This window comes from Chamaea fasciata, unplaced genomic scaffold, assembly GCF_029207755.1.
Source record: "Chamaea fasciata isolate MVZ Bird 193981 ecotype frontalis unplaced genomic scaffold, bChaFas1.0.hap1 SCAF_4, whole genome shotgun sequence".
Classification (NCBI taxonomy): Eukaryota; Metazoa; Chordata; class Aves; order Passeriformes; family Sylviidae; genus Chamaea; species Chamaea fasciata.
Genome location: NW_027094089.1, coordinates 14229570 through 14247043, shown reverse-complemented (window position 1 = coordinate 14247043; position 17474 = coordinate 14229570). Strand labels below are relative to the sequence as shown.

The 17474-nt window shown below is 36.2% G+C and overlaps 1 protein-coding gene across 1 annotated transcript in view; it reads right to left on the bottom strand.

The window, feature by feature from the left end:
- Positions 1-17474, bottom strand: part of RIT2 (Ras like without CAAX 2) — a 197009-nt gene that overhangs the window by 118749 nt on the left and 60786 nt on the right. Inside the window, exon 3 of the mRNA XM_066182292.1 lies at positions 233-306. Within this exon, the coding sequence (XP_066038389.1) occupies positions 233-306 (74 nt within the window). The remainder of the gene's footprint in view (positions 1-232; positions 307-17474) is intronic.

Here is a 17474-nt window from a genome sequence, read left to right as displayed (position 1 = left end):
CTATTGTTCATTTCAACCTGCCTGTCTCCTCTGATGAGATTTGGAAGTTATACTGTTTTATACTGCATCATCCCTTTAATCTTCCCCTTTGTTAATTCCTCTGTGTTATTCTGCAACTGCTTCCTTATGTTTGAATAGCGAACCTTGTTTTCAGCACTGTGACCCATATCTCTGAGGTTAAAGTCTTTGAGTTTATCTCTGATTGAATGACTCACATTGGAAAATTACTCACCTGTCCAGCAGTGTCTAGAATGTCCAAATAGGCTGGTTCATCATCAATTCGGACTTGAGTTTTATAGGCATCTTCTGAAAAACACAGTGCAGTTTGCTTAAGCATATGAGTGGCTCAGAGAATGGAAAATGAAACAGCTTTGCTACTTTGGAGTAGGCTTTTCAAAAACTCTCCAATCTCACCTAGCCTCATTTTATTTCAAAAGTCCCTTTTTGAAATCCTATCATGACTGCAAAGTACTGGCAAAAGAGAGTTGCTTCTATCACATTACCTCAAAATACAAAAATTAAATTTTCCTTTCTTTAAAAGGAAATTAAGTTTTCCTTTTTTTCATTTCCCTTTCTTTAAACACAGGCCCCAGGTGTTACTTAGGTCAGAAGGGTTCAGAGGTGTTGTGCTGGTGCCATGCAACAGAGTGTTTTTTTACTTGCCACAATGACACATTCAAAGAGATTTCCTAGCAAATAGTTTCAGTTTAAAGATTGTCTAAATTATTGGGATGGACTCCCTGGGGCTAAACAGGGTGCTGGCTCAGGTATGAAAGAGCAATTATTTAAACATCTGTTTATCTCCAGAAAGGCTGAGAATAAACTTTTAAAAAAATTAATTCTGTAATCTGTGTACTCACACTCAGATGCAGGCAGAGGAGGAGAAACTCTACTTTGTGGACCCTTCTCTTAGGTCATGATTTTGTCAACTAAATTTAGAAGAATTAAAACAAAGAAAAGGTGAACTACTATTTGCATAAGCTGTTTACCTCACATTTCAATTTCAATCCCCTCTCAACATTTGTATTTTCTTCATAAGATTTAAAGGCGCATAGATACTGGCCTGTGTTTATACTTGAAATAGTCTTGGAAATTATCTGTGCTCTTTAATTGAAAAATCATGCAGAGCAGCCTGAGTGATGTTTATGACTGATGCTGTGCTCTGGAAGTGCACTGAAACATGAAGACAAGTAAAGTGCATTTGTAGTACCTGAGAATTGTTGTTAATCATCATGACCGTGTGGCTGGGCCTGTTCTGAGAGTCAGTGCTAGCAGAGACCCTCAGCAACAGGTTCTCAATCACTGTTGAAATAATATTGAAATTATAATATGGGATTATATGGCAGGGAGTTGGATTTCTTGGGATGTTCCAGTTTGTGCCATAATATATATATTGCATTGTACAATGCTTTATAAAAGTATGGAAAAATCTGTTTTCTACCAGCAGAAGAAAAAGATGAAAGCATTTGGATACAAGTCTGTATAGCCTCAACTCAGACCCCTCCTGTCCAGCCAGAGGATTCCTGTCTTTTATGACATAATCACATACAGCAGTTCCCCCTGTATTTTAGGCCTCAATTCAGCAAATAGACACAAGACTTTCTTTAAACAAATACCTAATCCCATGGATATTAAGATGGCCCAAAGGCTTAATTAATTGTAAGATATATTATCTTGCTGAGAAAACCAGAGCACTCCAACCACCATATTTTCTTTTTAATAGATTTTTTTTTTAGGATTGTTGAATAAGAAACTGTGGGGCAGACAGACCATGTAAAATTATTTGGACTACTTGCAGTTTAAGTAATTTATTATTCCCTGATAATGCAACCTACCAGAAGTAAATTTTTTTATTTTTGATTTTTTTTAATTTGACTTTTTTCTTCTTTTTTGTTGACCAAAAATTAAAAGCAAAATAGGAAAATATGTAAAATCAAGCATGGTATTTCATTCATATAAATTCCAATGATACTATCAAGTATTATTAATGTACTTCCATGAAGGTGGGTGTCCATTTGCATTACATTACTGCATACATAATTAGCATATGACTTCCATAAATTTGGCTTGTAATTTTGGCTCTGCAGCTGGATTCTCTAAAGCCAGTGGTCCAACTTCCTATTTCACTTAGACCAATATGAATCTTTATACAGAAGTTTTAAAACAGTCAATGTGGAGAAGAATTTTCCTACTTACATTTTACTTGGATAGAAATGAAACCCTTTTATTCTGTTTTTTTGGTTTTTTTTGTTTTTTTTTTCACCCAGAAAGGATTTACAAGTTCAGAGTTAGTTATAACTAAAAGGCCCACTAGTCTCTGAATATAAGCCACAGCTTTCAGTAAGTGAATGTAAGATATCTGTCCTGCTGAGCTACTCCAGGTATACCCTGATATAATGTCATTGTCATCAGTAAAGTTTCAACTGTTAAAAGCTGGAGCCAAACTATCATTATAATATTTTTACTTTGCAGACATAACACTGAATGCATATAAAACATTTTGTCATTTTCATTTATTTTGATTTCCCTGACTTCTGACCTCAAAACATTTCACAAAGGACTGTCAGAATCACTGTCCCTTTTTCATTCTTGATATCTTCTGTTGGTGTTAGAGAAACATGCTTTGTTATGCTTTGACCAAGTACGTGAATCTAAATGGTTATCTAGGCAAATGCTTTTCACATGTAACATTTGTTTTTGCCCAAAGAAATGTAGAAATGAAACAGTAAGGAGATATGAATTTCCTTTGTAACATTCTCTCTGCCTATGTGCAAAAAGCAGATAATAAAGTGAGGCCTAAAAATATCCTCAGTCGGGGTGCAATAAGCAGGGATACTTTCAACCTGTGCGTAGATGGAAAATAGGTGGGAGTTTTAACTCCTAATTTTCTTCAGGCACACATTTAAGAGGATATCCTAAAGCACAGGCTTGCCAAAGAAATCACTGTCTTGAGCCAACACACCCTCATACCAGAGAACAAATCATAACATCCTCTCATGACCTATCACTTTCTTAATGCTCAAAGTCACTCTTTTGAGAGGCACTACCTTTCCATTTACCTTTGGATTCACTTATCTCCTGGGCATTTCATCCCTTCCAAGACAGTAGGCAGAAGCAAGATGCATTGAATTGAAAATTGAAAAAACTGAAAAAAATTGAAACCCATGTTTCCCATATCATGTCATAAAGATCAAGAGGAAGATCTGTATCACTTAGTCCTGGTCTACAACTAATACTTTGAAACTGGAATTTCATCTCAGAAAGTAATGTAAATAGAGGTTTGATTCTCTTTTCTATCTAGCACATGAGCAAACATGTTTATTTTATTCAAATTATGAGGCAGAGACATTAACCTGGAAAGAAACCACTTTATGGAGGTCAAGAGTTGAATAAATTTGTATCTTGGACCCATATTTTTAGTTGATTGGTGGCTATGAGGTTAAGCAGAAATTCTGGTATTTTTAGACATTTCCCAGAGGATTTCAGAAGGGACTATCATGTGGCTAGTCCTGTTTGTCCAGGCAGCACAGTACAATTTATGGTCATGATAAGGATAGAGAAGTTCGGAGACCTTGATGTAAAGAGCAGGAACAAGCTGCTCACACGTGGACAGAGAAGAACAGGAGTGAAAATGTTCTTCTGAAACTGCATTTAAATGTATATGAAATAATGCAGGAAAATCTTCATTAGGAACACTAATAAACTCATACCATGATATCCTCCTTTAAAAATTATCTGGATTAAAAATGGTGTCTGATATTTTTACACTACGCACAGTGTTTGAGTACACTACATTTTCCTTCACCTAATTAATTTATAATATGAATACAATGGGGGCTTAACTGGGGGCTGCTAAATCATGTGTTTACACCCTTCAGATCCAAGGAATAGCATTCAAGGCCAAAATCCAGCTGCTATTTCAGTAAAGCATTAAAAGAACATATAAAATAGACATGAATGCCAATCAGACATCAGGCAATAAATGAGACTATACCTAAATTGTTCGTATTAAGCTCAGGATCAGTTATTTTCTGTGAGGTTAATCATAAAGTCTCAGCTGTTGGTCTGGGTAAAATTCTTCAGAAGAATAGGTTATTGCAGGAACAAACCTGTGGATGGAGTTTACTGATTTTGCTAATTTTGTTTCAAATGCTGACTGCAAAAATGAACATTTTTTGGGTACCAAAAAGAAAACAGAACAAAACTCCCACATCCTTGTTATCAGAATAATGCATGCATATATGAACTGTACAGTTAAAGATAATTTCTTTTTTTTAGCTACATATAATATTGGGTTTTTTTAGAATCTTCCTACGAAGATTAAAAATAAAAATGAAAATAGATATAAAATCCTTCTGAGATTATGATATCATATGACTTCAATGAATACTGACTGTTTATTGCATTGCAGGGTGAGACAAAAAAAATGGAGATCCAACTGTTTTCTGAATGGTACCTATTTCTTTTTAATTTTTTTCTTCCTTTAATGAATATGTAAAATAAACCAAGAAACCAAGTTCCTGGGAGGGTTTTTTTTTTTTCCTTAAAACTTCTCTTTTTTAATTTTTTAATTGCTCTTTGCAGTGTCAGAAAAGCAATGAAAAAAATCTTTATGCTTTATGTTATCTGGCTTTTTTTTTTTTTTTTTTTTCCTTTTCTTTTTTTAATGTTTGTGTGTAAAATTAACGCACAATCTTTTTTCAGATTTCTTTTTTTATAGGACATAATTCCGGACACAGAAATACAGTAATTAATGCAAGGTTGTGTTATGACCAGTTCTCTTAGAGAAGCAGAATTCATAAAAAATATATCAAAGTACATTTTCAGCTTTGAGCAGGTATCTGCTTCAAGACAAATAGATTTGAATGGTTTTCAGTTTGAAGGGGAGTTTTAATAGGCTTTTCGTCTGCATTAGAGACATGTTCCAGTCCCTGAAATACAGGTTAGATGCTTCTTTCTTCCATTTATTAATTCTGCCTCTATGCCTTCTAAATAAAGTCTCTCTTCTTCTCCGTCTTGTACGATACCAATTGCAGTTAAAAATGATCAGATTCACATACATAGGTGAGCCAAAAGATATTTCATTTGACAGAGGAGGTGTCAAGCCAGCAGAAGGAATCCAAGCTCAGTCAGCCACACCTGGAATTCTGCCTCTTGTTCTCCCTGTGTGCCAAAGCAACAGCAGGAGACACAGCTCTTGGTGTGCTTAGATTATCTGCTACAAATGCATTTTAATTTAGCAATGCTCCTGAATGTAGGATGGTCATGAGTCTTTGGATGTATGGGTGTTGTTTCTATTTACAACAATGAATTCTTAAATGAAAAGACTGGATGAACAGAGACATAAACGACTGTACCAAACACTACACATAAACTCCTCCTCTTTGAGATAAGAATATGCATGTCACAGGAGTAACCCATCAAAATACATTGCTATTAAAACCTCCCTTACCATACAATTATTTTCCTGAACTATGAGTGTTTCATAATTTGGGTGAGCACTGCTATCAGCATTTTGCAGACAAGGACACCAAGACACAGAGGTCGCCTTCCTCTAAGCTTTGCACACATGATAAGCAATGGGTGGTTTAGAGGAGCAGGACTGACAGATTTGATTGCCTTTTATTTTGTACATACTTTTTTTTGTAAATACTTTATTTTGTAAATACTCATGTAGATAGCAGGATCCTTTAAAATAATGCAAGTAGGGATATTAGTACTAGGCTATTAGCTAGGATATTTAAATATTCCAGTTCCAGCTCTGTTACATCATTATACATGGTGTGATTCTTGGGGATATCCTGTGCAGGGCCAGGGCTGGGACTTGTGCCAACTTGATCCTTGTGGGTCCCTTCCAACTCATCTTATTCTGTGATTCTGTGATTCTAACTGCAATTAGGGGTACTTCATACTTTTCTTCCCAGGGATGCTTTTTTTTGTTTCTAAGCATTGAGCTGTATGTGTCATTTGTCATTTGTTTAGCTTTGTCATGTCTTTGTCAGAATCTTCAGGTTTTGCTCAGTTTCATGTTAACAGCACACATTGCCTGTTACCAGCCTACAAAAGTGATGGTAACAGACAACACTATTCCAGCCAGAAGAATCTTGAGATGGTTAGCAGAAGAGAGAAAAAAAAAATCCTCTACCCTTCTAAATCCACGGCTAGAAACGCTTCATTCAGTAACCACGTTTAAACACATCAGCTGTTTCTATGAGTGACGTAGGTAAGTAATGCAACATTTAATGTAGATATTACTTCTCTGCTAGCCAATAAAAAAACCTATAGTGTAGGCCTTGAGAAAATTAAAATAATCTGAGAAAAAATAAAGCTTTAGTCATGTAAGTGCTTATCGTAAAAGGAATTAAATAATTTATCCATTATGCATTCAGTTACATGATAAAAATACAAGAAATCTCTGTCTGTTTCCATTTTAGCATTCAAATCGCCATAAACATATTTACAGATTTACATATTTACTGAACCAAGGCTTTGGCCACATATTCCTTCAGAAAATATTCTGCAATGTTTTAAAACAGCTTTGCTAAATTCAAATACTTATCACTGTTGTAGATTCCATCTCTCCCTAATTTCAATAGAAGACATGTTTACTTTATTTAGCTTTTGTTCAGTGTTATGACATGCATTCAACCAACTGCTGAGTTCTGTTTTAGAGGTTTCTGTTCCTTCAGTGGCACATAGATATTATCCCTGAGTTCTCAATGACACAGGTTCCCCAGAGAAGCTGTGGCTTCCCCATCCCTGGGAGTGTTCAAGGCCAGGTTCGATGGGGCTTGGAGAAATCTGGTGAAGTTGAAGGTGTCCCTACCCATGGCAGCAGATTTGGAATGAATGATGTTTGAAGTTCCTTCCAATGAAAATTATTCTTCAGTTTCTTCAGTGATTCTGCAGTTCATAAGACAATTCATAATTTCAAGAAGTGAAGATGCCAATAAAAACAAAAACAAAAAAGTAATGATTCTATTATCTATGTTTAAAAAAAAAAAAAAGGAGCAGAACAATTTTTAGTTGATTTTGTCCTCCTAATATAAGAACCACAAATATTTTCAATGGAAAGCTGAAGACAACTAGATTATGTCCAGATCCTAAAACAAATCTCTGCATTTAATCCTAATCAATGAAAACTTTTGTCTAAATGCTTAGAGAGGGGCACAGTGTATAGAATCACGGAATCACAGAATTGTTCGAATTGGCAAGGACCTAAAAGAATCTCATTCCAGCTCTCCTGCCATGGGAAGGGACACCTTCCACTGGACCAAAGTTGCTCAAAGCCCTGCCCAACCTGTCCTTGAACACTTGCAGGGATGGGGAGTTCAAAATCCTTCTGGGTAACCTGTTGAACATCCAGAATTGCTGTAGCAGGATAAAAACTTCAATTTAGGCCCAGTAAGTCCCACACAGCCTCACTATTCATTATTAGTAGTTTTTAACAGCCACCTTCATCATACTCTTGTCTGACTCCTTTACCTCAGACTTTGGCTGCATCTGTTTCCAATAATTCACCTAAAAGCTTCCTCAGCCTAATGAGCATTTCTGTTCAGCTCTCACCTCACCACAGCGCTCCTCTCCTAATGCCATTTTGTATCTGTCTTAAAACAGCTGCTCTCAAATTAACTTTCTTCCTCTTGTTGGGCTGCCTAATGTTTCAGATCTGTGCTCTGCATGGCAGGACTGATAACACTGAGCTACTGAAGCACACTAATGGATTTTCAGCTTTGGGTAAATACATGCCAGCTTTTCTGGTGACCTGAAATGCATCCAGTGCCTTTAAAACTGGGAAATGGGTTATCCATTGCACACCTCATCTTCTCTTTTTTTTTCAGTTTTACCTACAGAGGTGAACGAGAACCTCTTTCTGGATGTCAGATTGCTGTTTCATTACTGTGGTGCCCTTCCATTCTTTGCTGAAAAGCACTGGAAGCAAAAGCAGATTAAGCACACTTAGTCTATGGTAAGTACAAGAAAAGAAAAAAACCCCGCATTATCTGTGCTCTAAAATGTTTTGTGTGATCATAAATCTGAGGGAATTGAACTTTGAGGCAGTTAAATTTAGTTTCTCTTCTCCCTCTGGGTTCTCATGATCATGAAGTTTGTTAACAAAGCAGTAGGAAAAGGAGGCAATGATCTGCACAGCTTTCAAGAAGAACTAAAATTAAGAAGGATTGTGTTGAACAGTTTTGCATGGGAGAGATTTTTCTCTTTATGGAGTAACCTACAAGGATATAAAGCACAATGTACAATAGGAAATTTAAGGAAAGACACCTATTTTTAGACGAAAGAGGTAAAAATATAAAACCTTGGTAGCAAGCAAGGCAAACTCATTGCTACCTTGCCTGGTTCTGCAGCACCTTGCACCCAGTCAGATCTCCATCATCAGAGCCCAAAGTTTACAAATTAAGCAGGATATGTGAGCAATAGAGTATATGTGAGTTTGCCCACTCCTGGAAAATATTAGGGCCATTAGCAGATTGAACATTAAGCACAAGAAACACCAATGCAATTATCAGTGCAAGTCGGGTATTTTTATAATATTATACTATATATTAATTGTTTTACTGTTTGCCACATTTTATTTTCTAGTTGCATTTTAGTGTTTCCCCTCCAAAATGAAATTATGGTTAATTAAAGCAAAATGCTTACTCAGAAGGCTAAGAATGGTTACAAGATCTGATCAAGATCAATTTTATTTTACAATTTATATAACCAAGATGAAGTCTAGAAAACAATGCACCCCTCTTCCTTCATTTCCCCAAACACATGAATGGAGAAACTCATTCCATTCTTACATAGCAACATATTGTGAAACATACAATTCTTCTGGGTTGGTCAGCTCCTATAAATGATAGCTTTCTGCTGGGATACAGCATGGATTTAATGAAAGACTGACACTATTGATCTGAATACTTTGGTCTGGTGAGGGAGCTTTTAGTTACAATGCAATTGCTGTAATCAACAAAGCCACCATTCATTATTTTAATCTGCAAATATGCACAAATACAACCAAATGTACATTAATTATTTTATAGGATGAAGTTAGTTGCCCAGAAAACTCGCTTAGCTCTTCATCAGAACTTGCAGTGCAGTCATCCAAACAGGCTAAATTTTACTTTTTAAGTGTCCCCCATCCAAGTGAATAAAGCAATTTTTCTCAGGACTAGCTCTTGCAGAGAAATTCCAATTTCTCTGCAAAAGTTAGCAATTTTGCCACTTAAGGTTAAATATTACTCAGACAAATCATTGTGCTTGCTGTTAGAAACTGCTTGAAATGTACATAATGCTACTAATATTTAATAAAAGCATATCATTACTTTCTCTGCTTCCAGAAAAATTTCATTTGATTCAAAGGTGTATGTGAACAAAGTGAACAAAGCAGTCCTGTTTAATCAAAACATGATAATTAGTAGGAGTCCAAGTGCCCTTATCTTGGGGAACAAGAATAGAAGGTAGCAATTTCAGTTGTCTTTCAAGTCTGTGCTTGTGCTGCTGAGTGGGAGGATCTGACAGCAATGAATTCCCTTCTTGTTATTTCAGGGGAAGTAATTAGCAAGTTGGCTGCATTTGCATGGTTATAAGCACGGATGGTGCCTTGGATTTAGTAAGGTGTAGATGGCTGCTGGCTTCCATGAAAAGAAAGGTTAATGGAAATACTTGTCCAGCGATGAAGAATTTTAAATTGAGCATGATAAAGCATCTGCCTCTAGAAAGCCATGGCATGGGTGTCTCTTTCAATTTCGAATATCATTTATGGAATATTTTTGCTAATCACAATATACAGGATATATGTAAGCAAGTTTTCCTGTTCATGGGCTGCAAGTCTTGCTTCAGGACCTTCTAATTTCATGACCATAATGGTAATCACAATGGTAATCTTGTGACACCCACGGCAGAACCACTGGGCTAAGGTCACAGAGTGAGCTTCAGCCATTTAATTCCCAGGACACTGGACATCCTCAGCTGCCACATAATGTGACACTCCACCTCACTTTAGCTGCAAGAACCTAGGCTTTCTCTATTGTATTTCACATTTGGGAGCATTATTCATCTAACTAACATGAGATGCAGATATTAGGATGAGATAATCATGCTCAATCACTTTGTATACTTACACTGATAATTAGAAACTGCAAAATGTGTGTGACTACACTGTGGACAGCAGTTCTGGGTAAATATATAAACCCTCCTGGTTATGATGTCACCATCCAGATGCAGACCTTGCTTGCAGCCAAAATCAGTCAGGATCTAAAGGTTCAGAGCTGAATTCCACAGATCATATGAGGGGCTCAACCTAATGAAAATGTGCCAGTGAAACTCTACTACAAGAGAGCAGAGAAGAACCTAAGAAGAAGATATTGCCCCAATTTTCTTTTTTTTGGGTTAATATTAGGGTGTAATTGTAGGCCTGAAAGGAGGACTGAAGAGTTGAGTTCTGAGAATATCCTCTTCTGTCAGCAGAACCATTTCAGCTCTTTTGCTGCTTCAAACTGCCAGATGGATCAGTCAGAGACTTGGTGAATCAAAGCAGAGGGAAGTAAAGATGTTTCAATGGAGTCAAACCAAAACCAGCCATTGCTGAATTGGAAGTCTTCTGCCCTCTACAAAGCTGGCATGAAGAAAAAAATAGATTGTTTTTTGTAGAACAGACAAAAAAAATTAGTACTGGTTTCTATTCTTGGCTGACTCTTTCTACACTCTGAATATAGAAGAAATTATAAAATAATTTTAAGAAAAATGTTTCATTATTATAATTATTTTTACTATTACTATTTTTATAAAAATATATCAGTGAAATGCTTTTATATTGTCGCATTTATAAGAAAAGGCTTTTGTCTTCTTTCTTCAGTTTTAATCTGACTTAAAAAGTAAAATGTACTTAAGAAGAGCAACCACAAGGACACACTTCTATGCAGTTTTTGGCTCTTTTTCTTCTCTATTTACCACAGAAACAACTAATCTCAGGTTTCCAGAAGAAATAGAAGGGTAATATACCATACTTTGATCCTCCATTGACCCTCTATTCAATGAAGAAAAGAAGATGACCAAGGCAGGAATATATTTTACTTCTAACACAAAGAAAGTTAATGGAGTATGGAAAATAATAAATATGAACCATTAGCAGCTAAGGGGTATTTGCATGTGACCATGAAGCAAGCATAGATCTCTCATGACAGCAAACAGGGTAAACACCTTTCTGTCCCCTTCCAGCTGGGGTAAGCACTTGTTGAGTAGAGATGTCAGAGAAATAGAATCACAGAATCATAACACTCCTTGTAGCTGTCCACCAACTGGATTAAGATCTACTGACCACCACTCACCATCTGCCAGGTTTTACACATAATAAACAGAGTAATTTGTTTGTTTTCTTCATTTCTAACACAACAGAGAAAGGGAAATTTTATCACCAGCCAGATTAGCAATTAAGGTATTCCTGTTAGATAAATGCTCCAACTGAGAATATAAAGAGCCATGAAATGTCAAAAGACCATTTAACCAGTTTTCCTCATCTGGAGATGGACAATAGGCCAAGGAACCCTACACAGTGGCACAGGTAATTGTTGCTGTTATTTTTGATGTCAGGGATTAACTTGGAAAGGAATTTTGTCTCATGGACTGGTGAAAATTCATTCTGAGAGTGAATGCATGAGATGTTTGATCGGGTTTTCACACCTCACCTGTCCCAGACATAAAACCATTTCCGTTCCCTTTCATTCCCACTTATAGAACCCCATTTCCACATATTTCTTTCTGCATGATCCCTTTTGACTTTTTGAGCTTTGATAACTAATTTTTTTTCACCAAAATTATTAAACTCAGTAACCCGGTATGCAGCTATACCATGTTGGCATGGAATACTATTGAATCAGCTTGAAAAACTGTACAGTGAATGCCAGAGAGCCAGTGACACTGGGAAAAGGGGAAAAGATGAAGAGTGGGATTTCCTCTTTTTCTTCACAAATGAGTTTTAAGATTTGGCTTATTTCATCTTGCAAAACTACACACTGTTTCAGAGTTTCCATTTGCTGTTCCTAGCAGGTGACAGCTCATACATCATTTCTTCTCCATGCTTTAGGGTAAAGAATAGCTCCAGGTATTAATAGCTATGTAGCAACACTAATATCTATGTATATTAATATATTATAATATTAATAGCTCTAGATAGATATCTCTACATTTGATCTCTACACTATTTCCTCCTCTGAGACTTCACAGCAGGGTGAAGCAGGGGCTCCTAGCTGTAGCTGCTGTCTGGCACTGTTATGCCTGAAGTGAATCTGCCAGTAGAGCTGCTGTGATCAGTTTTCTAAGGGTACATGAGATGGACACAGACCACTGCATTGCCAAGGCTAAAGTGCAAGTCAAAGTTCTCTTCAAGGTGTTCTGACCAACATCCAAACTTTGAGGAGGTGTTTGGTGACTTGAGAGGGGAGATGATGACAGGAGAATCAGCCCTCTGGGGTACCTACTCTCTAAAAGGACACTGACTGCATTTGATTCTCTGATATTGTTTGTATCAGATAGGATACTAAAAGAAAATTAGTAGATTAAGTAATGTTTCCCTGGTGTTTGAAAATGTTAATCGAAAAAGAACTCTCGCCTAATGAAAACAGCCTTCAAAATAATTCCATGAATCATATTTGTAAGAAAATCTGAATGTTGGACATTAATATTATGACCAGGATTTTAGGGGTGATTCCTCTTGAGTACAGACAGAAAAATAAAAATTGTTGCTTTGATAATTTATTGCATGAAATTATCAGATTGAAAACAATTCAGGACTGAACAGTTGTCTTATAAAAGCAAATTTCAAACAAAGAAAGCTTAACATTAGAGCAGGAGATCATGTATCTGAGTAACACACCATGTTTAGAATAGGTTCAGACTATTCCCTTAACAAGAAAAATACTGAAATTCTCAATGGAAAAAATCAAATTTCATCATGATCTGAGACTTCATCTAAGACAAACGTATCTCAAACTGAAATGCTAAGAGATTATCCAACTATCCTTAATGTGCACCTTAGAGGGAAAATACTGTCTTTTAAAAAGAAATATCTCAAAGAGAAATGGGATTACCTTTGGTTTTCAAGTCAAATTGTTTCCATCAATGAGAGAAAAATATGCTGTGATTTTCCAGTCTCACCTCTCTGTACTTTCAAAGAATTTGTATTTCTTTTCACAGTAGGATGAAATAGTAACACTAAGCAGAAGGTGTGTTGTTCCTTCCTTGAAATCTAAACTAACTGAGCAGTTTCGGCACTTCTTCTATTCTTAATTTCTTAATGCTACTCTCTACTTTTCTATGCTTGGCTTGTTTTCCTCTTACTATGGGAAAACCCACACTGCCAGACACATGGAAATGTTCTCCTTTCTTTTGCCACCTTAGCAAGGAGTGTGCAAAGCAAGTCTCACTTCATCTTCCTCTATCCAGACACTCCGAGAAGTATCACAGTGATTTGTGAAGGTCCTTGTTCTGACAAGGTATCAGAGAAGACACTTCAGGCATCTAGATTTAGAAACCTACAAAATATGTATCTATATGCAAGGTAGGTAGCTAATATCTCCATACTCTGAAGTGTGGATGCTATCTAGTTACCCGTACTGGAGTCTGGATGTTTGATATGCTCTTGGGATTTTTTTCTGGTTTTCATTCCCTGGACTAGAATGGCTCTGGTGATCCATAGATTCTGTGTCACACCCAAATGGGGACAGATATCATCCATACATGACCTGTGGAAGATATACTGCCTTCTGGGTCAGGATCCTGAGCCAAAGACAGATTACGGGGTACAGAATACTTCACAGAACACTTTAGGGTGGAAAAGAGCCCTGAAATCACTAAGTACAACTGTTAACCCTGCACTGTCAAGCCCTAATCCATGTCCCCAGGTGAAACAGCTACAGGGTTTTTAAATCCCACTAGAGATGAGGACTGGTGACTCCACCACTGCCCTGGCAGCCTGTGCCACTGCTTAATACCCCTTCAGGGAAAACAAGACAAAACAAAACTAAACAACAACAACAAAAACTCAAAAACAAACAAACAAACAAAACCCCCTTTATATCCAATGTAAACCTTCTCTGGAGGAAGTTGAGGCCATTTTCTTTTTTCTTGTCCCTTGTCCCCTGGGGGAAGACTCAACCCTCCCAGTGGCTTCCCCCTCTTGTTAGGGAGTTGTTAAGAGCCAGAAGGCCCCCATAAGCCTCCTTTTCTCCAGGCTGAGCCCCCACATATCCCTTGGTCACTTCTCATCATACGTTTGCTCCAGACCTTTCCCCAGCTCTGTTCCCTTCTCTGGACACGCTCCAAAGGATCTCAAATGACTCCAAACTGGTACAAAGGAAGTGAGCAAAGAACTGAATCTCTACTTCCAAATCTCCCTGAATCTCACATAATTGGAACCAAGATTCATGATTCATGTACAGACATTATAATTTAGATGTCTAAATGTGAGCCTTAGTCAAACAGAGTAGCCATTATCTCTGCTCATTTTGATATATATAAGTCAAAATGCTTTACACCAAAAGTGACAATTAATCTCTTAATAATGCAAATAATGTCAACAGACAGCAAAATGAAAAATAAAAACACAAATTTAAGAATATGGTTCAAATGTGTGCACCAGTATTCTTGTACGTTGTTCATTCCTTGTTTTGAACAATGATTGAACAATGATGAATATGGAAAACAAACACAGGCAGTACTGCTACATCTACATAATCAGTCTGAATACCTTTGAGAGACAGTCTTTGAAGACAATTTGTCATTTTATATGAATTTTTTATCCCATCTCAAATAAGGCCAATAAAGGTATGGAGAATGATGAATGAAAGAAAAAAAAAAACGGAAAATAAAAAGAAAACAAACTGTTTTAGGGCACAAATCCAGCAGTGACATGCTCAGTCCAATCTAAATATTTAATGTTCTATATTAAAAAGAAGAATGAGAAATAATTTAGGGATGGTCTATACATGCATTCATGCTTTATAGAAGAGCAGAAATGTTCTAGAAACCTTTTGTACCCAAAATACAAATGTGAATAGAACATTTGTGGCTAGATGCCTCGCCCCAGATCTAGCAGATCTGTCCCACCTTTGTTTTCTTTAATTTTTAATGAGGTTTTTTTTCCTTTGCTTTATCCTTTTTCATTATTGTACCTTCAAAACAGATATAATTTTTATATCACTGGCATATTTTGGTATGCATCACATAAACCAAGAATATTTCCAGCTACTTTTTATATATTTTTTGTCTGAAATTCACCCCCACACTTCCAACACCTTATTAAAGATGAGTAAATGCATTTTATTTGATGCACTGGTGAATGCATCACTTCGTTCGGAAACCTCATGGAAATTCATGTGCTTAATGCTAGAATGCTTTCCATCCCACACCCATTTCAATTAGAGTTTGACATTGACACAGCCTTAATGGCCTCAACTGCTCATTTGACAAAATCTCATGCAGTGATATCTCACCAAAACAGGAAGCTGCTCTTGCATCTCATTTGCATTATGCATTCATTTTAAGATTAGTCACATGGTTAATGATCATCTTGGAGCCTGTCCAGTTTGCTGCTCTATGTCATGCTTCCTTTCCAACACTCCACTTGCATTAACTCTCTGTGATGTTGCCAAAGATTGTGCAGACTGTAAATTGCTCTCAGCAATTTGTTCCAGAAAATTATCACATCTACTGTCATTTGGAATTTATGCCCATTGTTGACTACAACTAAATATTAAATATGTGCCAAAATATTTTCATTTTCATGAAGTGCTGAGTTCTGATCTTTTTTCCTACATACAGTCTAATAGTAATTTTACCCTTCCATTACCCCTTTACTTACAAAAGTCATAGGTTTCTGTCTGAAAAATTTGAATTGCAATGCTTGTAGCAGGCCTAAAATATGACCATTATACCCATTTGGTCCTGAAGTGGCTTTAAACTCAAACTGACAGCATTAAAATTAGCAATTCAGGTAGCACTTAACTTTTTAATCAAGGTATTCTCTATATTTTAAATGTATACTGACACATCCATTTCTCTATTTATGTGTATGCACAGTTATTTATATCGCTATAAAATGTCTGCAGTTTGAGTTTATCAATATTTCATCAGCTTTTCCAAACTAAGACAATCAGATGAAATAAAAGAAAGTTTCCCACAATTGAAGGGAACATTTATTGTACAAATTTATTTTGACACTTTACATCTGTTCCACAATGCACAGGTAATTTATTCCAATAAACGCTTACTGGAATAAAAACTGCTCTGCATACTTGAAAAACCAAACCAAACCAAAACCCAGCAAACATAAAAAAACCCCAAACCACCACCACCACCAGCAACAACAAACAAACAAACCCAAAACAAACCAGCCTTTTCCTTCACAGAAATTTACAGTGATCTTCTTTAAGAAAATCTTGTTCTTTAGTGACAACACAACATCCATTAAATTCTTTAAAAGTGTAGGTATTCCTTTCATAAATCATAAATGTAGAGAGAAAAAACCATGTAAATAATTCTAAACTTATTTGCATAGCCCTTTCAAGATCAAAATTAACACATTTGAAATACATGTATGTGTAATATACAAATCTATAAACATATGTATCCCATAATGTAGAAACTGAAATGTCTTTTTAGCAAAAATTCTGCATCACCTCCCAAATAGCAGCAGCAGCTTTCTGTAATCAAGATGCCCTGTAATATTTCAGAAATATCAATGGATAACAGAATTAAAAATTACAAGTACAAAGCACCATTATATTTTTATGGTATATTTCTACAGTATTGCTAGAGATAGAAGTCATTGCAGGAAGAGAAAATTCTGATGCATTGGTAACATAATGGTGAAACCAAATGAGAAGGAATGATAGGGAAAATCCATGTTCCAGGCAATTCTCACAAAAAAAAAAGGTGAAAAGTAACACCTTACATCTTCAAAGCTGCAAGATTCTTACTGCACAGAATTTATGCTAAATCGCTATCAGTGTGTTTAGAGGGGAGTAGAATTGTGAAGGGGAAGCACATTTGGCAGCATATCAAAATGAAAGGACTCTGCGTTATCTGGTCAGTATCACTAAGCAGTTTTCACCATAGCCTCATGTTGGATTGGATTAAAAAAAACCTCAACAACAACAACAACAACAACAATAACACAAGAGCAGGCTAGGACATAAAATGTGTTCATTATAAAAAAAAAAAAAAAAAAAAAAAAAAAAAAAAAAAAAAATTCAGAGGAATTCTTACTATTGAAAAGATTTCAGATTTTATGAAATGAAACAATAGAACCCACTTAGCAGCCATTTATTTTTAAGTCAAAGCAAAAACTACTGTAGATTCCTGGTTTCAAGGTTTTATGTGTTCCTAATTGACCATAAAAGATGGCTTTGTGGAGCTTTTGTACTTTGTGATTGAATGTGATTTGGTTCTGCTTTCCCACTAGGATATCAACCAGA